This window comes from Palaemon carinicauda, chromosome 24 (assembly GCF_036898095.1).
Source record: "Palaemon carinicauda isolate YSFRI2023 chromosome 24, ASM3689809v2, whole genome shotgun sequence".
NCBI classification, from domain to species: Eukaryota; Metazoa; Arthropoda; class Malacostraca; order Decapoda; family Palaemonidae; genus Palaemon; species Palaemon carinicauda.
This window is the reverse complement of record NC_090748.1, coordinates 13619639-13645889: the sequence shown is the minus strand read 5'-3', so window position 1 is coordinate 13645889 and position 26251 is coordinate 13619639. Positions and strand designations below refer to the sequence as shown.

Genomic DNA, 26251 nt, shown 5'->3' with positions numbered 1-26251 from the left:
CCATCAAACCCTCTGAAAATCATTTGGATTTTTTTTTTTTTTTTTTAAATTTGGAGTAGTTTGCGGATCCTTATCGAGTGTTTAGCTAAAAATCGTGACTTAAGAACAAAAGTAGGCATGAACACGAAAATGGCAAAAACAAAGCTTATATATATAAATAATCCCTTAAAATTTATTTGAATGGATTTATTGGTATAGGAGTTATTGACACCGCCGCGGAAAATATCAGCTCCCCCTTCCCACCTTCGCTCCGAAATCTATGGTTAGGGAATGACTGAGCTACAGATTGGGTGAGATATCTTTGAAAAAGATTTTGGCATGTCATACAAGGTCACTCACTTCGTTCGCGACTAAAATGATGATGATAATAATAATAATAATAATAATAATAATAATAATAAGTGGATAAAATTTCTAGAACGATTATTATTCTGGAATTTTATCTTGTTTAAAAAAGCATTCTCAGAGGATTTTTTTTATCATTGTTGTATGTAAATAGAAGTTTTTACGAGGAAACTGGTAATTACTGTCGTTATGAAGGTTGGTGCGTTCTTGTTTATTTGTGTTCTTTCCCTTGCTGCTCTTCAGCCTTTAGAATTTCAATAATCGTTGTGGTGTTAAACTATTTAGTGGTCATTATCCCAATTGCCTGTTTACTTGTTCTTTGCTCTTAACTGTTTAAGGAAGTAGAGAGATATTTCCAGTTTGAGCTGGATTTTAGAAATTTAGTTAAGAAATAGAAACTAAGTCATGTAAAAGAGAAAGAGAGACCTTCAGAGAGATGGTTTGAAAGACCTGGTTGATTGTTACATGTTACTACTGGAAACCTCTACGGACTTATTCATACTTGTGTCTATTGTGCTTGACATTAGCACTTTAACAGATATTGTGAATTTTTATATGATTATTATTAGTTTTGTTAATAGATTCTCTTAAAATTACGTCGTATTTTGATCGTTGCTGCCATAATTAAGGGCAATTCTGACCCATAACACTGTGCAGCATACGGTATAGCAGAATTTCTAATATCCTTCCTAGAGTAAGCATCGTTCAGTGTCCAGAGTGTACTTTTACCCCCTTGGACACTTCAATGAAAAACCCTTTCCTATTAATAATAATGATAGCAATAATGACAATAATAATGGAGTCAATTATGAGTGACTTGTAATATTTTTAATTTCTCTCCAATAATTAGTGTTAGTATGTTCATAGTATGTTCGTTTTAATCATGTATGTTTTAAAAAATTTTAATTTTGATTTATATTGTCATTTTTAATTGGTCGTCATGATATGAGAATATTTTCGGAAAGCTAAGCAATAAATCACAATCCTGATCTTATTCCTATTCAAGCCACGCTTTCTACGGATGAATACATTGCATACGTGTATGCAGTACTGTATATACACACACATGTTATCGCCACCAAAGGAAATCGAAAATATTGGCTGTAATACGTATTTTGTAATTACCACATGCCATTATTTCTACACACACACACACGCGCGCGCGCGTGCACATTATATATATATATATATATATATATATATATATATATATATATATATATATATATATATATATATATATATATATACACACACACACTAGAAAAATCAGTGAATATCATATTTTTGCTCCTCCGTTATATAGTAGTGTACCTCGAAATCTGGAGAAACGGGGCCGACAATTTATATGAAATAAAGCAATGATGATCATGACATAGTGAAGACCATATGTGACGAATTGTTCGTATAGGTTTGTCATTGAATCAAGAGGATGGGCGGCCAGGTATCCCCTAGTGAGTTGGCTCTCTATGTCTAGGGTACAATATTAAAACGCCCTTGAGTTGCTTATTGCTACGAGCAAAATCTCTCTCTCTCTCTCTCTCTCTCTCTCTCTCTCTCTCTCTCTCTCTCTCTCTCTCTGTTTTTAAATAAGATATTAGCGAGACGGATCGGATTTCCCATCATTAAACATCAAAAGGATATTTAATCTGAATACTAATGAGGATGATTGTTCCAATCTTTTTTTTTTTTGGAGGCGGGGCAGTTGCTTCAGAAAGTCTCTTTATCATCCTCAGATTTATAAATAGAAATGGGTTCGATGAATATTTTGAAACTGGCGAACGTCCACATGAAAGTTTTTTTTTTTTTTTTTGGGCTGTAATCGGGTATTATTGTGATGTAAATTAAATATAAACCGATGCATTGCGTATTTACATTAATGCTTTTTCTTAGGGTGTGGTGGGTTGGGTAGTGTTTTTCTTAAAGGTGTCACACTGAACAGTGCTAGTTTATCTATGGGGGCGGGGGACCGGAATGGGTAAAGTCCTGGTCTCCCGGAATGTCCTTACTGACTTTTTTATTTATTTTTTTTTTTAATTACAACAATATTCCTTCTTATACCCTGATGTACTGTAGAGGAAATCTTGATCACTAAAGTTTATTGTGTACTTCAGGTTTGTAGAAAATATTTATAATTGAAGTCTTGCACCTCAAATTTGTGAATTACATTAGTATTTAGTCAATCAAACTTTTTCCTTTTTGTATGGTATTCTTGTTCACCTTACTTTGTTCTTATACAGAATTTAACAATGAATGAGTGACAATTTTGAGGAAGATAATATAAAAATGATAAAATGGAACCAAACATGAGAATCGAAAGTTCCAAAGCACCACTTATACCACCCGTAGTTCTCCTGACACCACCCCTCCATAACATGAGATAACGAGACTGATCCAGATAAATAGGTAGTTTTCTTTCTATTTATTTGCCATTATTGAACTCATTTTATGGTCCAAATGTACCTAGGCCATAAAAATCTTCCTATGTAAGGTCAAGTGAGTTTTACTGATCAAAGTTTGCCTGGCAGCTTAAAGTATGAATGTGTGTGTGTGTGCGTGTTTGTGTAGGGATGCTTGTACATCAAACCTAACCTAACCAGGTTAGCGTAAATAAACTTTTCTCATTTCGTATGGAAGCAATAGGAAAGTTGTATTCAAACAGTGCCAAAGCACCATTGGGTAAATGGGGTAACAGGTATTCAAATTGTGGACATACGAGATCATAAAAAATGGTGAAAAATATATTGTTTAAAGCTCTCGTGTAAAAGTATCTACTAGAATATCTAAACTAGCTGGAGAGTAAAGTGTAAAATTTTGTTCAAGCCATGAGCCTGGATTGGATCGCAGTTTTCTTATGCAATTTTACTTAGAAATATCTTTGATAAATCTTCAAAATAATCTTAAAGGGTGCTCAGGCAAGTTGTTTATCCATGTGCCATTATTATTATTATTATTATTATTATTATTATTATTATTATTAGTGTACGCAACCCGTCAAGAATGATAGCTAAATATTTGGTAGATATGCGCGCACAGATTAGATTCAACCCTTCTCACCCCTCTCCCTTTCTTAATTACAACACGGCAGTTGTAATATCCAAGTGTACTTCTTGGGGGTACCCCCTCTCACCAGGAAATGACTACTACTCTTTCCCTCACCCAAGGTACAGGGAGAGACTGAGTAGGTATAAATCTGGCAGTGCTGCTCAGCATGACAGGATATAGATATATAGCCAAACACTTGCTCTTAATTATATATGGGAGATTATTACCCGAGGTGTTGTTAGTGAACACCTTGGTCATAATTTTAATTCAAGAGTAATGAAACTTGCAGTGCTTAACTGGTATGTAAAAAGCTGGAAATAATTAGATTTTGGAAGGTCAAGGTCAAGCAAAATGTCTAATTCACGTAATCAGCCATAAGTTCGGACATTGCTGTGACAGAGATTTTAAACTTGGTTCATATTGTTACAAAATTCCACGCCTATTATTGTTATTATTATTATTATTATTATTATTATTATTATTATTATTATTATTAGTTTTAAAGAATTGGCTGATTGTTGAAGACAGGATTTAACCGTAAATGCTATCCATAGAAATGAGTGTTGAGTAATCAGCATGCCTGAACTGCTCACTAGCCAACTAGCTATTATTAGTTATTACTATTATTATTGCAGAACAAGATGATATCTCAACGAGGAGTTCACCTTCTAACTGCTCATGGCCTGAGAGGATCATTACAAAAGGCTGCCTTATCCACTACAGGTGCCAATCATAAAAGGTTAGGTGAAGGTCACTCATGCCAAATTTATTAATTTTGCCATTTCATATTATTGTTATTGTGTTCAATCAAATAGAAAGAGTTCAGTTGTAGGCAATGGAAAATGATCTCTATTCAGTCTATCTGTAAATTCCTCAGTGTTATAACTACACAAGGTGGCCTAGCTAAGGATGGGGGACGTGGGGACATTTTTGAAAGTGCCCCCGAGCAAGGTCGGCAATTAAAAGCATGTAAATATACATTTAAAATCGCCACCAACTTTCCACACTAAGGCTCATTATTAACTCAGTCCCCCAAGCCCCCAAATTCCTAGACCTGTGGCCCCTGACTACCCTTTAGTTTCTTTTTTCAAACAGTTATAAGTTGGTGGTCGTGGGTGGCGGCGCAGGTGGATGTGCAACAGCTGCAAAATTTTCATCGAAGCTCGGAAAGGGACAAGTTGCTGTCATTGATCCTGCAAATGTAAGTAATAGAAGTGAACTGCTTGTTGACCATAACATATTTATAGAATATTATAATTTTCCTTCATGTTGTGCAAGTGTAGATATAGTATTTCTTAAGATTTAGCCTATATCTGTTGATATGATATTGATCTGTGATACATTATTAAATGTGACTGTTTTGTTAATGTCGTGATGCATGCACATACCATGCTGACATTCAGAACCTCAACTCTATTTCTTTATTGTACTGCATCATTATTGACCCTTATATTTGCAGCAAAAGAAGTAATTACAGTAATTTAATCAATTTTAAAACAAGGTTAATTTACAAGGTTTTTTAACCATGGGAATTATGAAAGCATTTATCAAAATTATTTTTTTTTCTTTACTCTAAGTTAATAATAGTGACCCTCTGTTACAGATGCATTATTACCAACCAATGTGGACTCTTGTCGGTGGTGGTATGAAGACTCTGGAGGACTCTGGCAAACCAATGAGTGAAGTAAGATTTAAAAAAAAATCAATATTTTGTTTACTGCTACAATCACCTGTGACATATAATAGTCGGGAAAACGTATATCTGTGAGGGGTAAGTTTTCTTAAACTGTATTATTAAAGTATTCATATTTTGTGACGTAGCCCTGCAGGCTCATCGTAGTAGAGAATTAACTTATTTTTTCATGCTATCATATTTTCATAACTGGAGAACTCTGACAAGCCAGAGATTATGGGAAGACTATTCAGTAACAGTAACCCAGGTACAGTATTGTGTAAAACCATATTCTGGAGATATAATAATGGACTAAGATCCTTCCAAAAAGGTAGAACAAGTTTAGTGTGTCTTTTCTTGCAGAGCCCTTTGCAAGAGAAATGTTTGTTGATATAGAAAAAATAAATTTCCTTGCATCAAAGTTCCAACCTAGATATACCCTGTAATACCCTAAACTGGCCTGGTTTAGACAGTAAAGACGTGGGTAGCATAAGTGCATGTTTCCTAGGTCTGTTCTTTACCCCTATCCTTATCTGGTCTTTAATTTCAAATGGACTGCAAAAGCCTGTAGTGCTGGGAAACTGGCTCCCTCTAAAGCTTGCAATCATCTCGCATATTTTCTACATACAGTATAGCAAATAAATGGAGGTGTAAGGAAGTCTAATCATCCATTTTGTTAAAATTTATTCCAGCTACAATTAATTCTTGTACAGTAGTTACCGGTAATTTTGACTGGAAATGGTAACAACATAATTGCAGGCTACCTGTCCTTAGAAACATACCTCCTGTTCTTCAGAATTATAAATTAAGTGTAGTCTCTATGATTATTAAGTAGTTTCACACTTCTAAGTCCAAAGTTATCACTCATGGGCTGACCATGTGATGATATACCTGAATATGTTAGATCAAATCTGACTAAGTTAATATAGGCTTTATGTCTTACCAAAACACATTAAAGAAATATTTCTTAAAGTATAATAGTAGGAGAGTTCAGATTTAGAAATGTACTGGTAACTAAATATGTTGTTTACTTGTACAGTATTTTTGCCATCTCGATGTCGCTTACGCAAGTTATTTAAAAATTTTATAGATTGTTTTAATTTGGTTCCAGATATTTCTAGTGTATGAAATTTCAGAAAATTAATTGCATTTTTTTTTCACTGCAGGTTTTACCAAGGAAGGCAGACTGGATCAAACGAAAGGTTGTGAGTTTTGACCCTCACAACAACAAAGTAATAACAGATAAGGGCCAGGAGATAAATTATGAATATCTAGTAGTTGCTCTTGGCATACAATTGAATTATGAACAGGTATGTACTATATAGTATTTTGATTTTGAATTGCAGATGTTTATTAGTTTTAGTATAGGATGAATTGTTGGTAATCGTAAACATTGATAGCTGTAAAAGAGGCTCTAAATTTGAGATGATCCTATGGTAAATTGTTGAATGACTTGCAGATCTGTCAGATTTTTACCTTAACTTGGAGAATATCATTTTGAAATTTGAATGTTTTTCGTACAAAATTGTAAATATTCACTTCATAATGCATATTACTTTGTTACTTTAAGGGTAAGATTACTGTAGATAAGAATTTACAAAGTAATATATCGGTTGTATTTCCATGAAGAATAAGGAATGTCCACAAATTGGGCATATTGACCACCCATTTCCTTGTCTTTTTGCTTAAATTTCAACCCTTGACCTTGTTTGATGCAATCATTTTTTCAGGGGTGTTCATATCACATTTTTCATTAATTTGTATTATTTATAGAAGCTTGTTTTCTATACCATGGCTGCTTTTACGTAGCTGCAAAAGTAGATGCATTGAGATGCTTAAAGGTCTTTCTAGGCGTACCCACATTTCTCCCTATAAGCCATCTGCAGGAGCATTTTCATAACAGTGGGAGTCCATCAGGATGAAGACTTTCCAGCCATGTTTCCATCAGGACTAGTAGGGAGAATGCTATTAGAGGCTTTCTCAACTACGTCTAGTAGGAGAAAGTCGCCCATTTTTTATCTGATTTGGGAAACTCCAACCAGAACCATGGGTACTGTCGAGGTGGCCTATCGAATACCTCTGGCCTCCAACCATCCCTTGTCCAAGAAACAAATACCTTTCCCAAGATACCTATCCAGTTCAGTAAGGCCCAGTTTTTGAAGATAAAAGTTGACAAGATTCTAAATAATATAGAACCTGTTATACTTATTGGTGATAATCAAGAATTTTTTCAGTAACAAGAATTATTTTGGGTAGTTTGTTGAAACTTTACTTCTTTTTCGAAGAAATTATCTGTGGAGGGTTTAAAGGTTTAGACCTTACTCAATAAGCGAGGCTCATCAAGGATTAAACTTCTCTTCAGGGGAATTGGGAATGTATTAAAGGTTTTTTTTTGACTTTCTTGTGTTGTAAAGGAACCGACTTGGAAAGATTCTTGATCTTCGTCCAAGTCTGCAGACTTTTTCTCAGGGTTGGGGAAAGGCGAGCACGTCTGTCTCGACGTACTGCGGTTGCTCTGGAGCGCCACACTCTGTTTATGTCCTTGAGTTTGGACCTCAGGACGATGTCTGTCACGGAGGAGAAGTGTAAAGAACCTAGGATCCACTCTCGGCTCCTTCGGAAGGTCAACTTTTCCCTGAGAAATTGTTTTGTATTCCTCGTTATCACCTTCCTTTTGGCTTTGGGGAGGCACAGCGTATGGGAGCACAGGTCCCCTTGTAGTCCCAGCCATTGAAACTTGGTCTCCGGGACCAGGCGGGATTCTCGAGGTTGACTTGGAATCTCAGTTGCCGAAGGAAGGTGAGGACTTTGTTCGTTGCTACGCGGGAAATCTGGGCATTGTCTGACCAGATTAGTTAATCGTCTAGATAGGCTACTACCTGTATCCCCTGAGTCCGAAGCTCTTGAATTACTGTCTCTGCTAGTTTGGTGAAGATTCCGGGTGGTATGTTGAGCCCCAATAGCATCACTTTGAATGCATAGGCTTGTTTGCCTAGCTTGAAGCCCAGAAAAGGACGAAAATGCCTTGCTATTGGAACGTGATAGTAGGCATCTGTAAGATCGATGGAGGTGGTGACGGCCCCACGGGGAAGTAAGGTCCACACCTGCGAGACGGTAAGCATATGGAATTTGTCGCAACGAATGAAGGAATTTAAACGAGACAGGTCCCGGATTACTCTCCGTTTGTCTGAGCCATTCTTTGGCACGCTGAACAAGCGTCCGTGAAATCGTAAGCGACGTATACTTTGGAGTGCATTCTTTAGTAGCAGATCTTTTGTGAAGGAACGTAGGTCTTCCGTGAACTGAGACCGGTTGAACCACTTGCAGAGGTTGCCTGAATTGAGAAGATTGGAAGGGCCTCAATCTCTTCCTACCTCGAATTGGGGTACTAGTAGGCTCATATCTCCTCTTTGAAACCAGGCCCCACCTAACCTTGAGGTTTTGGTTGGCCCCAGCTGCCTCGCTAAGGACCGAGTTCACTAAGTCCCCTGGGAAAAGATCTGGGCCCCAGACTGGAGCTTCGATGAGCCTATTAGGTTCGTCCCTAATCGTGGCTTCGGATAGAACGTGTCGTCGACAATGGTTCCTGGCAGTTGCAAAATCATAGGCGTCAGCCATAAAGTTTTGCAAAAGCGACTTAGTGAGGGCCTTAAGGAGGTCCTCCTTGGTGTAAGTGGCGACAGTCAATTCAGAAAGGGCAACTGAATTAAGGGATCTGCTGAATCTACACCTCGACTCATATTCCAATTTAATGAGAGACTCCGGGAGTTTGGGAAGCCGTTCGCTGAACTGCGTCGAGGCACAGTCCGGGCTCAACTTACCTACCGAGAAGGTAGCTGGGGCGTTCCGCCAACATTCACCGTCTCCCGGAAAGAGAAGGGAGGGTAAGTCAGTCTCCCTGAGGTGAGGTAAAGGCTTCTCTTCCTTGATAGCCTGAAAGACCGTCTCTATGATCTTGGTCGCACATGGGGTAGGGGTCTGGTCGTCGGCCACAAACATAGTACGGCTAGCAAACTGCGTGCTATAAAAGGAGTGACGTCACTGGCGTGGGATTGCTAGTAGTAGTAGGATGTTGAACGGCACCTCGCTGTTCGCGGATTTTGACAGGAGATATCTAAATGGTGCGAGGCCTCTGGTTGTGAATTATCACGCCCCAGTATTATATCGACACCTTATATAGGTGAGCGAGCTGGGTTCAACCTGGCATTCCTATGCAATTTTTTCTCTGGTAATATATAGCAGTTATATACCTTAAAAATGGTGCTAAAGGAGTATTTCACTGGGCGGCACGTGTTGGAGCCCAGAAATAGATTTTTCCTTCATCAAAATCCCTTTTTTCTATTAAAAAATCTACAGTTTGGATAAGTTTCATCTATAAGTAATGTGCATTTTAAAAAGTTTCTGATTAGAACTTTTAATTTTTTTTCTTTCAAGGATCTTGCAGAAAGAATTGTATTAATTAGTAAATTGTCTATTAGCATTGGACAAACGCCTTGACGGACGGCAGGTTCCTCTGATTTTATTGCCTTACATAATTTCAAAAATAATTATTCTTACACTAGATCTTACTCTATTTGGGGGGAAATGGCAGTGCTGTGTCAGGAGATTTTCCTGTTTTTGTGAGAATCATAAAGTTGTATGTTAAGACTAGAGTATTAAAATAGAAATTTTTAATTGGTTTATGAATTTTGCCTTTGAGAGGTCATGTATCCTAAAAGGCTATTTTGTTTTTAGTTAAGGGATTAGTGACAAGGTCATACATCAAGTTTGATTAAGGTTGGAGGAAGTGCATAAAGGTTCAAATGAAAAAACTGATAGTGCACCTACATTTCTTTAGTTGGAAAAAATTTTCCTTTTGAAATTTTTTTTTTTTTTAAAGACTGGTTGGTGTGCCTAGTTGGCTTTCCCAAGGCTTTATCCTATAGAAATTAATTTTTTAATTAGAAATATACTGGCCATTGGGTGCTCTGGTAATTGTGTGATATAAGATTTATTGCTAATCTGTTTGGTTAGACTGTTTAATTATACCTTTATTTTCTCTCTGAGAAAGTTCCAAGTTTAATTGTCCTATGAAAATTTAGTTTTAAAAGGTGGAGTGTGGGAATAGGTTTGGATTCCAATGTAGAAACTCTTGAATGATTAAAAGTCTACTTGGAGTTAGGCTTGGATACGTTTTATATAAGTCTTTGGTGTTTAACTTTAATAAAATGTATAGTTACTTTACCATCTATTTCTCTCATTGAGACACCATCAAAATGTATTAGTTATTGCTATGAACATCAGGTGACTTTCATAGAAATAGAAAGAATCATAGAAATAGAAAGAATTCGAAAGGTAAATTTTATATCTATACAGTACTTATCCAAGGATACATATACATGCCCTTGTCATCCTCCCCACTGAGTACATTGTCATTTTGCCGTTACTTTATTTGCTTTGACAGGTGGATTATGTTAGATCAAATTTGTAGTTTAATGTTCAATCTATGCTATACAGTGCATGTACACTATTTAAAGTGACACTACTACATTTAAAGATTTCTTTTTTCACCTTTGAATAACCTAACTACATTAGTAGCCATTCAAAATCCAACTCTTACATTAACTAACTTGCTGTATTTCAGATAGAAGGTTTACCTGAAGCATTTGAAACGCCAGGAGTGTGCTCAAATTACTCTCCCATGTATGTCAAAAAAACATTCAAGAGTTTGAAAAGATTCAAAGAAGGTAATGCAGTGTTTACCTTCCCAAATACACCCATTAAATGTGCTGGGGCACCCCAGAAAATTATGTACATATCAGAAGAATATTTGAGAACGGTAAGACATTGTGCATTGTTCCTGTATCATACCCAAGTATTTGTTCTAATGGAACTATGATAAGGGGAAATATTTAAATGAGCGAATTCCTTTTGAAATTTTATTCTGATAAATTAATCCGTTATTGTTAATAAAGTTATAGTTATGTTTTTAGTCTGAAAGGTACTTTTTATTTTGCATATCATAAAATAAGATTGTATTCTACAGTACCATAGTTTTGATGAATTTGCATTTTTCAAACTGCAAAATTATTACTGTATTGGCATGAAAGACCAGTAAAGATTCTTCACTTTGTTCATATATTGATTTTAAAGATAAAAGATCTCATTTTAATCTTAGATAATTAACTCATACAGCATGGTAGATTTAAGAAATTGCATATTGTAAATCATTATTATTCTGAGCCTAAGAGACTTACTGTATTTAATAAAGGATTTTATTTAATGCTAATTGCAGCATGGGAAACGGGACAAGGCAAACATTGAGTATTTCACATCACTTCCCGTTATATTTGGGATAAAAAAATATGCAGATGCTCTGTGGAAGGTAAGAACTTTTTTCCTTAAATTAATTGATTGTAGTCTTCATTAGATTTGGTGAAAACCGTATTAGCCTGTTACATGTGTATGCTATACTGTATTTGTTTAGTAGACATGTTTACCTACAATCTTGCAATACTTGTGTGTTTGGTATTAATGTTATATATTTACAGTACAGGTATAAAATTAAAGTACTGTTACAGTACTTTTACTGTATTCATGCAAGTGGGAAGTGTTAGCTTATTAGAGCTTGTTACTTTGATAATTTGGTTTTGATGAATCTCCCTGATGTCAGACATATATTCCTGCTAATCTAACTGATGCATTATCACCTGCCAGTCAACAGTGATCATATAGAAAGAGAAAAAGACCAAACTTAGTTGCTCAGCTTGGCTCATGAGAAGGCCAATAGTTTTAACAAATGTTTTACTGGGTATAGTCATCAATTTCTAGTTCATACACATTTTTTCTTAGTTCCTAACTTATAAAATACATACAGGTATTGCATATTTCAGTACAACACTATACTGTAATATACTTTGTTTATAGTTGTACTAATTGTCACATAATTTACACACATACTATACAGTATACAGATTTATTTAGGTTTTAATTGTGTAATATACAAATATATGAAACATTTCTTTACTCTACCAGCCTCCAAGGAAATATTTTACTTATTTTTGATACCTGGATGGTAAATGGAATTTAAGTAATAAGATTTATTTGATAACTCCCCTGGTGTTCATATTGCTGCTTCTATAGGAGCTTAGTTTATCAACAATTATCTGTAAAAAAAAAAAAAAATAATAATTTTCCATTGTTTTTTCATATCAATAGACACATGCCTCCAGTAAAGTACTTTAATAAGAGACACAAGCTGTTAGGTCAAGGGAAGCAGTGATTCACCAGAGGCTCTTCGTTATTTCAGTCTCAGTCAAAAGTATTCCATAAATTTTTGTTGGGAAAATTTTTCTTTGGAAAGGTTTTCTGGTATCATATTATTAAAATTCCATTTATTTTTATGAGCCTCTTGTGATGTTCATATAGCTGATTCTCACTCACTGATGGAGGTGGGACACCAGTACAGTGAACCCTCGCTACTTCGCGGTTCGACCATCGCGGATTCACCACTTCGCGGATTTTTTCCATAACCCATATATATACAGTAATATATATATATATATGTATGCATGTATTTATGTATATATGTAGGTATGTATATGTGTATACATATAAATATATATATATATACACACACACACACACACATATATATATATATATATATATATATATATATATATATATATACATATATATATATATATGTATATATATATGTAAAATATATATATATATATATATATATATATATATATATATATATATATATATATATATATATATATATATATATATCTAAATATATATATATATATATATATCTATATATCTAAAGTAGGAAGATGTGATGTAGTTCTAAGGGAAAAGTATGGGAAATATGTCTGGGTAATAAGCAAAGCTCTACCTCCAGTTTGTTTCTACATTATGATCAGAGATAAATGTAAACAAAACATTGGTTGCCATTTTTTATCGTGCTTTTTAGCATGTTTAGGAAATGCATGATATAAAATCACCTTTAATATTTGTGCCTGTTTTAGTTTAGGGTACTGTAGTACATGCATTAAGTGTTCTGTACATTAAAGGGTAGTTTGTTAACAGTACTACGTACAAGGGAAGGTTTTAAAAGTCTGAATATACATGTTGAATAAATAGGTAAATATGGTATCACTACTTCGCGGATTTTCACCTATCGCGGCCGCGACTGGAACCTATCTACCGCGATAAACGAGGGTTCACTGTAAAGGAAAGCCATAGGTCATGTATATAATCAAAATATGAAGTATCAAAATTATAGACTCGACTGGTTTAGATGAGTGGTAACAAACGATTTCAAATTATAGTACAGTAGTTTGAAATATGGAACTCTAAATTGTTTTCTAAAGATATTTGAATTCTGGGACTCTAGGCTACTGCTAAAGGATAATTTATTTCTAATTTACTTTCTATATAACCAAAAACCAAATAACTAAAACTAGAATTTTTATAAAATGAGAAAATTGTTGATTAACAGTTCTAAAAAAGTTGAAGACTGCGTTGATTGCAGCCACTATAGGAAGTAGAGCCCAATGTAACTGTAACTGTATTTTTAAATATTACGAACAGATGTTGTAAAAATATTTATGAATAGGCAACCCCATCAGTGTTGTTAGGTGTATGAGAACAGAGGAGAATGTTAAAAGAATAGGCCAGACTATTCAGTCTTTGTGTAGGCAAAGGGGACAATGAGCCATAACCAGTGAGAGAGGGATTCAATGTAGTACTGTCTGGCCAGTCAGAGGACCCAATAACAATCAATGGTATATCCTAACAGTACAGTATATCCTAACAGTCGTAAAGGTGTATTGTAAAACTGTGAAGCAGGAAGTGAATTCCATGAACCATTGGCTGAGATTATTGTAGAAGGTTGGATTTGTTCTGATCAAGTCTTCGATGTGGATGAGATATGCTTATTCTAGAAGCTGAACCATATGCCAAACTGAATATACTATACATTACTAAGGAGGAAAAGATGTCGCCATGGCACAAGTTGGCAAGGAGAGACTGGCAACAAAGTTAAAGCTTTATGCTGGTGTATCAGGCTGAGAATACCATAGCAATCAAGGAGATTTGGAAGAGTCCGCTATCCATCATCTGGAAGTCAAATGGGAAGGAATGGGTGCCAATTTTGTTATTTGAAAATTGGTAATTCAATCACTTTGTGCCAAAGTCTTATAATCTTTTAAGTTGGTTTCATAAGCTTCCAACTACACCCTAACTATAAAGAAGTTTGTTCTTTTACCTTGGTTTCAGTGTCATTATGACTAGGCCAGCTGAACGTGCTGTAAAAAGTTATTCCTAGAAATTTAACCTTCTCGTAGGGTATAAGAACATCTTTTAATTTTAAGATGTAGAGTAGTTCTTTGAGTATTCTTAGTAAATCAAAAACAAAAGTGTTGGAGGAGGAAGAAAAGGGAGATACTCAGGATTATAAAATGATATTGGAATTAATGGCTTTTGTAGCCAGAAATGTAACTTGAATTGTGCAGGGAGAGGAAGAGATAGCTATCAAGGGAATATGAGAGGGTGGGTAAATTTTATCTAATAAAAAAAAAAAAGGCAAGTCCTTAAATTTGTCATAGTAACGGAGAAAGGTACAAGGGTGTCCAGAGAGGGAAGCAGTTTTGAGCTGCTTTATGTTGAATCCATAGCGTTTTTAGCAGAATTAAAGAGAGATCGGAGAAATTTTTAAATTGTGAAAAAGTGAAATGATTAGATATGTCAATTGCTGTTAAACAAAATAAATCTTCTGGTGACTGATTGGAAGCAAAGGAGTAGTTGAGTGGAGAAAGTAACAATATGAATGCTGTGTGATACTGTTTTGGGTGAAGGAGATAGTTTCCAGTATTGTTGTTGATATCACAAAAGATTTTTAGTATTTCAAAATTCAAACATAATCCAGAACTTCCATCTCAAAAAATACACAAGATCAAACTGGGGAAAAAGAATAAGGTGGAGTACCATATTTTAGTGTAAGTGTTGTGCAGGCCTTAAAAGAGGCTATGAACTTGCTGAACTGCAAAGTAGTTATGAAAACAGTAGCAACAACCTCAATTAAGATGAAAAAGAGGCAACCCATTTATTTTAATTAATGGACCTGCTGACCTGTGAAACGGGTTCTGTACTTCAGAAATCGGTGAGAAAACAAGTCAAAACTAGCAAAAAATGAAATAAAAGGAAAAAGGTTAATGGTGAGATAATAAATCCTATTACCTATTGGTAGGTATGGTAGTAGCAAGATAAATCTCGACATGAAGGTTCATAAAATTGTGGAGAAGTTAAAAGAGTAAAGCTTCTGTCTTTATGAACATAAGTTTAAAGTACCGGTACTTGGAAGAACAGTGGATAGAACTCATCTCCTGTCTGGCCTTGATAAGGTAAAATCTTTCTAAAAAATAGTGGTGTTACAAGAGGGAGAAGGAAGCACAGTATTATCAAGTGGAATTTAAAGAATTATTCCTTATTAGTTCTACGAGAACAAGCTTTGCCATGAATTATTCCCAAATAACAATGCGTGCTTAACATTTTCTTAGGAAACTGAAGTGTTTTTTTTATTGACTAGACTGGAATGTCATGGTGCAATGAGAGAATATCATGAGTTTTAGTCACCAGGAAATAATTTATTTCTGTTTTATTTATTCAGGTTGTTAATGAGAGGAATATCAATGTAAACCTTCGTCAAAATCTCATTGAAGTGAAACCAGACTCAAGGGAAGCAATTTTCCAGAATTTAGACAAACCAGATGAGTTTAAAACTATCAAGGTAAGCTTAATTTTTTATAACTGCATTTTATAATTGATAAAAGCCTTAAAAAATATTCAAAAACTGTGGTAAATTTTTTACATTTTTCATGTCAAGCTAGACTGGCTTCTGGACAAATTAATTTTCACTTACATTGCTCTAATTTCAACTGTGAGTACAGTACAACATTTGAATATTTGGCAGCACCTATGCCATTACGGAACTTTTAACACCAAGGAAAAGCAGATGAAATATAACAATTTACATGCTTCAAAAAATCAGTCTTAAGTGGAAAAGGAAAGTTCAAATTTGTCTATAATTTTGCAGAATATTCTACTTTATTTCTGGAATATTTTTTCTTACAATATTTTTTTTTTCTGCATTATATGAGCATGAAAAAGTTGTTGTTTTATGCAGCATGTCCTTGGTTGATCCAACAGTTATCACAAGTCAATGATAAATTTAAGCCAAAAGTAGAAAGTTGAGTTGTTGCCAGCTTTGACAATTGTAAATGCCATTTATATTTTAAATGACTTGCAATATTTGATATTAGAAACTTGAGTAATCAAGAAGCACTTTTTATTTAGTCACCTGAATCCATATTGTAAGGCCATGTTTTCCTAGTCTTTCTTTAACCCTTATTTTGGCAGTCATAAAATTTTCTAAATTGCAGAATCGAGATTTAATTTCAATCTCTTCTAATCCTTTTATAAAAATAGGTGTTTTGATGAGGGGAAACTCCAATTTTTTTTGGGGGGTGGGGGTGAGGTGCTGTGTGGTCTTCCAAAAGTGTTAAATGGTAGAACAGGGAATCCTATGATAGGCTGCCAGTGTGAGAACCCATGTCCCACATAAGGTGATGTAATGGTAACAGACCAACAGGGAATTGATATAAAATAATTCTAAAGAAATATTGTCTTTCCTACTCCTGGACAAGTGTATTAAAGTGCATAGGGGAGTTGGTGGGTATAAGGGAAAACAATGGGTTCAGGCTCTATTGAACCCGTTACAGCTGCTCTATTGCTGAAATATATGAGTAACTCTTTGTCCCCCTTCTCTCTGCAAGTCAAGGGAGGAGGGAGAATCTTAAAGACTGCACACCACCACCTTGAAAATAAGATTTTCCCTTTGTCAAAACTACATGGGGGTGGGTTTAATGTGCTGTGTGGTCTCAAAGAACTAATAGCAGTAATAGAGTAAACTCTGACCCCATAAAGGACAGTCATCTACAGTACTCCCAAGGAAACAACTAGTTTGCAGTTATTATTGAGAAGATAAACTAACAAGTTTGACACTTGCTGCATAACAGAATATTCGTTGGGAAGGAGCTAGATCCCCATCATGGTGCTTCTGCTGGGGGATGGGGATTAGAGGGTCTGATTCAATCTGGTTTCCTTCCATAGGTGCCATGAATGAGCCAAGTAACACTAGTGCAAGTTGTATTGCTTGGGTTTGTTTCTGTTAGTGGATTATATACACCCTACGTCCTGTCAAATCCATATGACTTGTGATGTCCTGAAATTGTGTTGGCAGGTCATAATCAGTGAGGGATATTTAGAGGGAAGAATGTATTGTCAGTGTTTTCCAAAAACCAGAAGTGTAACAGTTTTCTGTCTAAACCTGCTGATATCCACATTTTGTTCCTGTTAGACAGCATTACTGTTTGCTGTTTATTTATTCTGTACAGCATTGGAGATTGTAAGAAGGGCATCACATGTTCCAAGGCCTTTACGAAAACCAAATTGAAAATTAGGGAATAGATGATTACCTTCAGCAAACCTATTAAGACGTTCAAAAACTTTAGATAATATGGGAGTTATGGAAATTGGGCGGTAATCAGTGGGACTTGAGCTACCACAAACACATTCCCATAGAGGAGTAACATTACCAATTCTCCAACAAGTGCTAAAAGCTCCTCCTCTTGCTAACTTGCGTAAAATAACAGATAACTTTGGAGGTAAGAAATCTGCTGTCTTTATAAAAAAGAAAGGAAAAATACCATTTGGGTCTACACCTCCATAAAGACGTCTCTTTGTCGTCTCCGTATTGGTCACACTCGGTTGACCCACAAGTTTCTGCTGAAGGGGTAACACCAACCGTATTGTGATGACTGTTTAGTACCTCTAACAGTGAGGCATTTGTTGACCGAATGCCCCAATTATAATAACTTAAGGAATAGATATTTGTTTGAGGCTCGAGGTGAGGGTGGCTGGTTCATCCTTGCCAAGATTTTTGGACATGATGTGTCCTACTATGCAAATGGCATGTTTAGATTTATTTCAGAAGCAAGTCTTTTGAAAACTATTTAACTTTTATGACATTCAACTTTTATGATTTTAATTGAATATTCTTTAATTTTTTTTATAAATAAACTAAATGTTATCGGCGTCAATGACCTTATATGTCACGATGCCTGAAAACTTTAAATCAATCAATCTACACCTCCATAAGCATCAAGGTCCATCAACAGAGCTTTAATTTCACGAGATCGAACAGCTAAACTAGTTAGTTTAGCCTCAGGAAAACAGGAATGAGGAAGTCCCAAGTTTTTCATTACTCTGTTTACTGTCAAAAACATCAGCCAAAAGGGTTGCCTTTTCCTTTGGACAGTGAGTGACTGAGCCATCTGGTTTAAATAAAGGAGGAACTGTTGCATCTACACTAAAGAGTGCAGATTTAAGGGTAGACCACTATTTATGTTCGTGAGTTGGACCAGAAAGGGTTTCTTTTATGGTTAAATTGAACTCCTTTTCAGTTGAGGCATAAACTCTGAGCAAAAGTTCGAAGCCGAGTATAGTTGTTCCAGGTCAAATCTGATCTGTTACCTTTCCAAAGATGATAGGCCTCCTGCTTCTCCAAATAAGCACGTCTACAATCATCATTGAACCACGGTTTATCCTTCACTCGGTACCTTAGCACACGAGAAGGGATACGCCTATCAATTATGTTGACTGGATTCTCATTCAAAGGGACAACAGGATCTACACTACTATATAATTGTGACCAATTCAAGCACAAAAGATCATGCAAAATCCCATTCCAGTCAGCTTGGGATTTCATATGAATTTTACAAGAGTATGATATATCAGGGACAGGCTGCTCAGTCTTCACTACTAATGAAATCAACGCTTGATCAGATGTCCCGACTGGAGAACCAACCTTACTAGTTAAAACGCCAGGGGAGTCGGTGTATACGAGGTCCAAGCAATTACTAGACCTGTGAGTAGCTTCATTTATGATTTGCTCACAGCTTGATTCAGAGGCAAAGTCTAAAGCTCTTAACCAATGGCGATCGGTAGGAGAGATAGAACTTAACCACTCCCTATAGTGAGCATTAAAATCACCAACAAAGACAAAAGAAGCCTTTCTATCATCTTCTTGTATCTTAGCCATAATGGTGAGAAGACAATCGAAGATAGAATGATCCATGTCTGGATTCCGGTAGATGGAACCCAAATAAAAGTTGTTATGCCTGCCACAAACCTTTATTACCTTTTTTTAGCTGAAAGCAGGACCCAGCCAGCTTGCCCAGCCAGTGAGTCAGCCGGAAGAAGAACCTAGTCAGCGAGTCGGCATGAAGTGAGAGCGAGGCATATCCGGAGCAGACAGAAGCGGGAGCCAGACAGCCTTGTGAAGGGCAGCTGTAAGCGGGAGCCAGAGAGCCATGGCAAGGACACCCATAAGCGGGAGCCAGCCAGACATGCCCTGGACAGCTGTAAACGGGAGCTAGCCAGCTGTGGTCTGGACAGCTGTAAGCTGGAGCTAGCCAGCTGTGCCCTGGACAGCTGTAAGCGGGAGCCAGCCAGCCATGCCTAGGACAGACATAAGCAGGAGCCAGCCAGCTGTGCAAGAGACAGTTGGAAGCGGGAGCCTGCCAACCGTGCAACTGGCAGCTGAAAGCGGCAGTCAACCACCGAACGGTGCTTCCAGCAGCCAGGTGCAGGAGCCAGCCAGCCAGCCGGAAGTGAGGGTCAGCCAGCCGGAAGCGAGGGTCAGCCAGCCGGAAGCGAGGGTCAGCCAGCCGGAAGCGAGGGTCAGCCAGCCGGAAGCGAGGGCCAGCCAGCGGGCCAGCCGGAAGCGAGTGCCAGCCACCGTGGCAGCCGGAAGCGAGGGCCAGCCACCGTGGCAGCCGGAAGCGAGGGCCAGCCACCGTGGCAGTCGGAAGCGAGGGCCAGCCACCGTGGCAGTCGGAAGCGAGGGCCAGCCACCGTGGCAGTCGGAAGCGAGGGCCAGCCACCGTGGCAGTCGGAAGCGAGGGCCAGCCACCGTGGCAGTCGGAAGCGAGGGCCAGCCACCGTGGCAGTCGGAAGCGAGGGCCAGCCACCGTGGCAGTCGGAAGCGAGGGCCAGCCACCGTGGCAGTCGGAAGCGAGGGCCAGCCACCGTGGCAGCCGGAAGCGAGGGCCAGCCACCGTGGCAGCCGGAAGCGAGGGCCAGCCACCGTGGCAGCCGGAGGCGAGGGGCAGCCACCGTGGCAGCAAGCCGGAAGCGAGGGGCAGCCAGCCGGAAGCGAGGGGCAGCCAGCCGGAAGCGAGGGGCAGCCAGCCGGAAGCGAGGGGCAGCCAGCCGGAAGCGAGGGGCAGCCAGCCGGAAGCGAGGGGCAGCCAGCCGGAAGCGAGGGGCAGCCAGCCGGAAGCGAGGGGCAGCCAGCCGGAAGCGAGGGGCAGCCAGCCGGAAGCGAGGGGCAGCCAGCCGGAAGCGAGGGGCAGCCAGCCGGAAGCGAGGGGCAGCCAGCCGGAAGCGAGGGGCAGCCAGCCGGCGGGCCAGCCGGAAGCGTGGGGCAGCCAGCCGGCGGGCCAGCCGGAAGCGTGGGGCAGCCAGCCGGCGGGCCAGCCGGAAGCGAGGGGCAGCCAGCCGGCGGGCCAGCCGGAAGCGAGGGGCGGCCAGCCGGAAGCGAGGGGCAGCCAGCCGGAAGCGAGGGGCAGCCAGCCGGCGGGCCAGCCGGAAGCGAGGGGCGGCCAGCCGGAAGCGAGGGGCGGCCAGCCGGAAGCGAGGGGCGGCCAGCCGGCGGGCCAGCCGGAAGCGAGGGGCGGCCAGCCGGCGGGCCAGCCGGAAGCGAGGGGCGACCAGCCGGCGGGCCAGCCGGAAGCGAGGGGCGACCAGCCGGCGGGCCAGCCGGAAGCGAGGGGCGGCCAGCCGGCGGGCCAGCCGGAAGCGAGGGGCGGCCAGCCGGCGGGCCAGCCGGAAGCGAGGGGCGGCCAGCCGGCGGGCCAGCCGGAAGCGAGGGGCGGCCAGCCGGCGGGCCAGCCGGAGGCGAGGGGCGGCCAGCCGGCGGGCCAGCCGGAGGCGAGGGGCGGCCAGCCGGCGGGCCAGCCGGAGGCGAGGGGCGGCCAGCCGGCGGGCCAGCCGGAGGCGAGGGGCGGCCAGCCGGCGGGCCAGCCGGAGGCGAGGGGCGGCCAGCCGGCGGGCCAGCCGGAGGCGAGGGGCGGCCAGCCGGCGGGCCAGCCGGAGGCGAGGGGCGGCCAGCCGGCGGGCCAGCCGGAGGCGAGGGGCGGCCAGCCGGCGGGCCAGCCGGAGGCGAGGGGCGGCCAGCCGGCGGGCCAGCCGGAGGCGAGGGGCGGCCAGCCGGCGGGCCAGCCGGAGGCGAGGGGCGGCCAGCCGGCGGGCCAGCCGGAGGCGAGGGGCGGCCAGCCGGCGGGCCAGCCGGAGGCGAGGGGCGGCCAGCCGGCGGGCCAGCCGGAGGCGAGGGGCGGCCAGCCGGCGGGCCAGCCGGAGGCGAGGGGCGGCCAGCCGGCGGGCCAGCCGGAGGCGAGGGGCGGCCAGCCGGCGGGCCAGCCGGAGGCGAGGGGCGGCCAGCCGGCGGGCCAGCCGGAGGCGAGGGGCGGCCAGCCGGCGGGCCAGCCGGAGGCGAGGGGCGGCCAGCCGGCGGGCCAGCCGGAGGCGAGGGGCGGCCAGCCGGCGGGCCAGCCGGAGGCGAGGGGCGGCCAGCCGGCGGGCCAGCCGGAGGCGAGGGGCGGCCAGCCGGCGGGCCAGCCGGAGGCGAGGGGCGGCCAGCCGGCGGGCCAGCCGGAGGCGAGGGGCGGCCAGCCGGCGGGCCAGCCGGAGGCGAGGGGCGGCCAGCCGGCGGGCCAGCCGGAGGCGAGGGGCGGCCAGCCGGCGGGCCAGCCGGAGGCGAGGGGCGGCCAGCCGGCGGGCCAGCCGGAGGCGAGGGGCGGCCAGCCGGCGGGCCAGCCGGAGGCGAGGGGCGGCCAGCCGGCGGGCCAGCCGGAGGCGAGGGGCGGCCAGCCGGCGGGCCAGCCGGAGGCGAGGGGCGGCCAGCCGGCGGGCCAGCCGGAGGCGAGGGGCGGCCAGCCGGCGGGCCAGCCGGAGGCGAGGGGCGGCCAGCCGGCGGGCCAGCCGGAGGCGAGGGGCGGCCAGCCGGCGGGCCAGCCGGAGGCGAGGGGCGGCCAGCCGGCGGGCCAGCCGGAGGCGAGGGGCGGCCAGCCGGCGGGCCAGCCGGAGGCGAGGGGCGGCCAGCCGGCGGGCCAGCCGGAGGCGAGGGGCGGCCAGCCGGCGGGCCAGCCGGAGGCGAGGGGCGGCCAGCCGGCGGGCCAGCCGGAGGCGAGGGGCGGCCAGCCGGCGGGCCAGCCGGAGGCGAGGGGCGGCCAGCCGGCGGGCCAGCCGGAGGCGAGGGGCGGCCAGCCGGCGGGCCAGCCGGAGGCGAGGGGCGGCCAGCCGGCGGGCCAGCCGGAGGCGAGGGGCGGCCAGCCGGCGGGCCAGCCGGAGGCGAGGGGCGGCCAGCCGGCGGGCCAGCCGGAGGCGAGGGGCGGCCAGCCGGCGGGCCAGCCGGAGGCGAGGGGCGGCCAGCCGGCGGGCCAGCCGGAGGCGAGGGGCGGCCAGCCGGCGGGCCAGCCGGCGGGCCAGCCGGAAGCGAGGGGCGGCCAGCCGGCGGGCCAGCCGGAAGCGAGGGGCGGCCAGCCGGCGGGCCAGCCGGAGGCGAGGGGCGGCCAGCCGGCGGGCCAGCCGGAGGCGAGGGGCGGCCAGCCGGCGGGCCAGCCGGAGGCGAGGGGCGGCCAGCCGGCGGGCCAGCCGGAGGCGAGGGGCGGCCAGCCGGCGGGCCAGCCGGAGGCGAGGGGCGGCCAGCCGGCGGGCCAGCCGGAGGCGAGGGGCGGCCAGCCGGCGGGCCAGCCGGAGGCGAGGGGCGGCCAGCCGGCGGGCCAGCCGGAGGCGAGGGGCGGCCAGCCGGCGGGCCAGCCGGAGGCGAGGGGCGGCCAGCCGGCGGGCCAGCCGGAGGCGAGGGGCGGCCAGCCGGCGGGCCAGCCGGAGGCGAGGGGCGGCCAGCCGGAGGCGAGGGGCGGCCAGCCGGCGGGCCAGCCGGAGGCGAGGGGCGGCCAGCCGGCGGGCCAGCCGGAAGCGAGGGGCGGCCAGCCGGCGGGCCAGCCAGCCGGAGGCGAGGGGCGGCCAGCCGGCGGGCCAGCCGGAAGCGAGGGGCGGCCAGCCGGCGGGCCAGCCGGAAGCGAGGGGCGGCCAGCCGGCGGGCCAGCCGGAAGCGAGGGGCGGCCAGCCGGCGGGCCAGCCGGAAGCGAGGGGCGGCCAGCCGGCGGGCCAGCCGGAAGCGAGGGGCGGCCAGCCGGCGGGCCAGCCGGAAGCGAGGGGCGGCCAGCCGGCGGGCCAGCCGGAAGCGAGGGGCGGCCAGCCGGCGGGCCAGCCGGAAGCGAGGGGCGGCCAGCCGGCGGGCCAGCCGGAAGCGAGGGGCGGCCAGCCGGCGGGCCAGCCGGAAGCGAGGGGCGGCCAGCCGGCGGGCCAGCCGGAAGCGAGGGGCGGCCAGCCGGCGGGCCAGCCGGAAGCGAGGGGCGGCCAGCCGGCGGGCCAGCCGGAAGCGAGGGGCGGCCAGCCGGCGGGCCAGCCGGAAGCGAGGGGCGGCCAGCCGGCGGGCCAGCCGGAAGCGAGGGGCGGCCAGCCGGCGGGCCAGCCGGAAGCGAGGGGCGGCCAGCCGGCGGGCCAGCCGGAAGCGAGGGGCGGCCAGCCGGCGGGCCAGCCGGAAGCGAGGGGCGGCCAGCCGGCGGGCCAGCCGGAAGCGAGGGGCGGCCAGCCGGCGGGCCAGCCGGAAGCGAGGGGCGGCCAGCCGGCGGGCCAGCCGGAAGCGAGGGGCGGCCAGCCGGCGGGCCAGCCGGAAGCGAGGGGCGGCCAGCCGGCGGGCCAGCCGGAAGCGAGGGGCGGCCAGCCGGCGGGCCGGCGGGCCAGCCGGAAGCGAGGGGCGGCCAGACGGCGGGCCAGCCGGAAGCGAGGGGCGGCCAGCCGGCGGGCCAGCCGGAGCGAGGGGCGGCCAGCCGGCGGGCCAGCCGGAGGCGAGGGGCAGCCGGAAGCGAGGGGCAGCCAGCCGGCGGGCCAGCCGGAAGCGAGGGGCAGCCAGCCGGCGGGCCAGCCGGAAGCGAGGGGCAGCCAGCCGGCGGGCCAGCCGGAAGCGAGGGGCAGCCAGCCGGCGGGCCAGCCGGAAGCGAGGGGCAGCCAGCCGGCGGGCCAGCCGGAAGCGAGGGGCAGCCAGCCGGAAGCGAGGGGCAGCCAGCCGGAAGCGAGGGGCAGCCAGCCGGAAGCGAGGGGCAGCCAGCCGGAAGCGAGGGGCAGCCAGCCGGAAGCGAGGGGCAGCCAGCCGGCGGGCCAGCCGGAAGCGAGGGGCAGCCAGGGGCAGCCAGCCGGAAGCGAGGGGCAGCCAGCCGGAAGCGAGGGGCAGCCAGCCGGAAGCGAGGGGCAGCCAGCCGGAAGCGAGGGGCAGCCAGCCGGAAGCGAGGGGCAGCCAGCCGGCGGGCCAGCCGGAAGCGAGGGGCAGCCAGCCGGCGGGCCAGCCGGAAGCGAGGGGCAGCCAGCCGGCGGGCCAGCCGGAAGCGAGGGGCAGCCAGCCGGAAGCGAGGGGCGGCCAGCCGGCGGGCCAGCCGGAAGCGAGGGGCGGCCAGCCGGCGGGCCAGCCGGAAGCGAGGGGCGGCCAGCCGGCGGGCCAGCCGGAAGCGAGGGGCGGCCAGCCGGCGGGCCAGCCGGAAGCGAGGGGCGGCCAGCCGGCGGGCCAGCCGGAAGCGAGGGGCGGCCAGCCGGCGGGCCAGCCGGAAGCGAGGGGCGGCCAGCCGGCGGGCCAGCCGGAAGCGAGGGGCGGCCAGCCGGCGGGCCAGCCGGAAGCGAGGGGCGGCCAGCCGGCGGGCCAGCCGGAAGCGAGGGGCGGCCAGCCGGCGGGCCAGCCGGAAGCGAGGGGCGGCCAGCCGGCGGGCCAGCCGGAAGCGAGGGGCGGCCAGCCGGCGGGCCAGCCGGAAGCGAGGGGCGGCCAGCCGGCGGGCCAGCCGGAAGCGAGGGGCGGCCAGCCGGCGGGCCAGCCGGAAGCGAGGGGCGGCCAGCCGGCGGGCCAGCCGGAAGCGAGGGGCGGCCAGCCGGCGGGCCAGCCGGAAGCGAGGGGCGGCCAGCCGGCGGGCCAGCCGGAAGCGAGGGGCGGCCAGCCGGCGGGCCAGCCGGAAGCGAGGGGCGGCCAGCCGGCGGGCCAGCCGGAAGCGAGGGGCGGCCAGCCGGCGGGCCAGCCGGAAGCGAGGGGCGGCCAGCCGGCGGGCCAGCCGGAAGCGAGGGGCGGCCAGCCGGCGGGCCAGCCGGAAGCGAGGGGCGGCCAGCCGGCGGGCCAGCCGGAAGCGAGGGGCGGCCAGCCGGCGGGCCAGCCGGAAGCGAGGGGCGGCCAGCCGGCGGGCCAGCCGGAAGCGAGGGGCGGCCAGCCGGCGGGCCAGCCGGAAGCGAGGGGCGGCCAGCCGGCGGGCCAGCCGGAAGCGAGGGGCGGCCAGCCGGCGGGCCAGCCGGAAGCGAGGGGCGGCCAGCCGGCGGGCCAGCCGGAAGCGAGGGGCGGCCAGCCGGCGGGCCAGCCGGAAGCGAGGGGCGGCCAGCCGGCGGGCCAGCCGGAAGCGAGGGGCGGCCAGCCGGCGGGCCAGCCGGAAGCGAGGGGCGGCCAGCCGGAAGCGAGGGGCAGCCAGCCGGAAGCGAGGGGCGGCCAGCCGGAAGCGAGGGGCAGCCAGCCGGAAGCGAGGGGCGGCCAGCCGGAAGCGAGGGGCAGCCAGCCGGAAGCGAGGGGCAGCCAGCCGGAAGCGAGGGGCAGCCAGCCGGAAGCAGTACTCGGATTGTAGGAAGCGGGACCCTGCCAGCCGGAAGCGGGACCCAGCCAGTCGGTCATCCGGAAGCGGGACCCTGCCAGCCGGAAGCGGGACCCAGCCAGTCGGTCATCCGGAAGCGGGACCCTGCCAGCCGGAAGCGGGACCCAGCCAGTCGGTCATCCGGAAGCGGGACCCAGCTACCCATAAACGGGACTTAGCTAGCCGGAAGCGGGACCCATCCAGGCGGTCAGCCGGAAGCGGCACCCATCCAGGCGGGCAGCCGGAAGCGGCACCCATCCAGGCGGGCAGCCGGAAGCGGCACCCATCCAGGCGGGCAGCCGGAAGCGGCACCCATCCAGGCGGGCAGCCGGAAGCGGCACCCATCCAGGGGGTCAGC

General features: G+C 47.6%; 1 protein-coding gene across 5 annotated transcripts in view; it reads left to right on the top strand.

Moving 5' to 3' along the window:
- LOC137618093 (sulfide:quinone oxidoreductase, mitochondrial-like) overlaps positions 1-26251 on the top strand; it is a 296155-nt gene that overhangs the window by 246533 nt on the left and 23371 nt on the right. For 4 of the 5 annotated variants that reach the window (XM_068348077.1, XM_068348074.1, XM_068348076.1 and 1 more), the window contains exons 2-8: positions 4026-4129; positions 4486-4591; positions 4994-5074; positions 6229-6372; positions 10686-10880; positions 11337-11426; positions 15726-15845. In XM_068348077.1, the coding sequence (XP_068204178.1) occupies positions 4032-4129; positions 4486-4591; positions 4994-5074; positions 6229-6372; positions 10686-10880; positions 11337-11426; positions 15726-15845 (834 nt within the window). In that variant the 5' untranslated portion in view covers positions 4026-4031. Of the gene's footprint in view, positions 1-4024; positions 4130-4485; positions 4592-4993; positions 5075-6228; positions 6373-10685; positions 10881-11336; positions 11427-15725; positions 15846-26251 lie in introns of all 5 variants that reach the window. The other variant, XM_068348073.1, reaches the window with a different exon arrangement.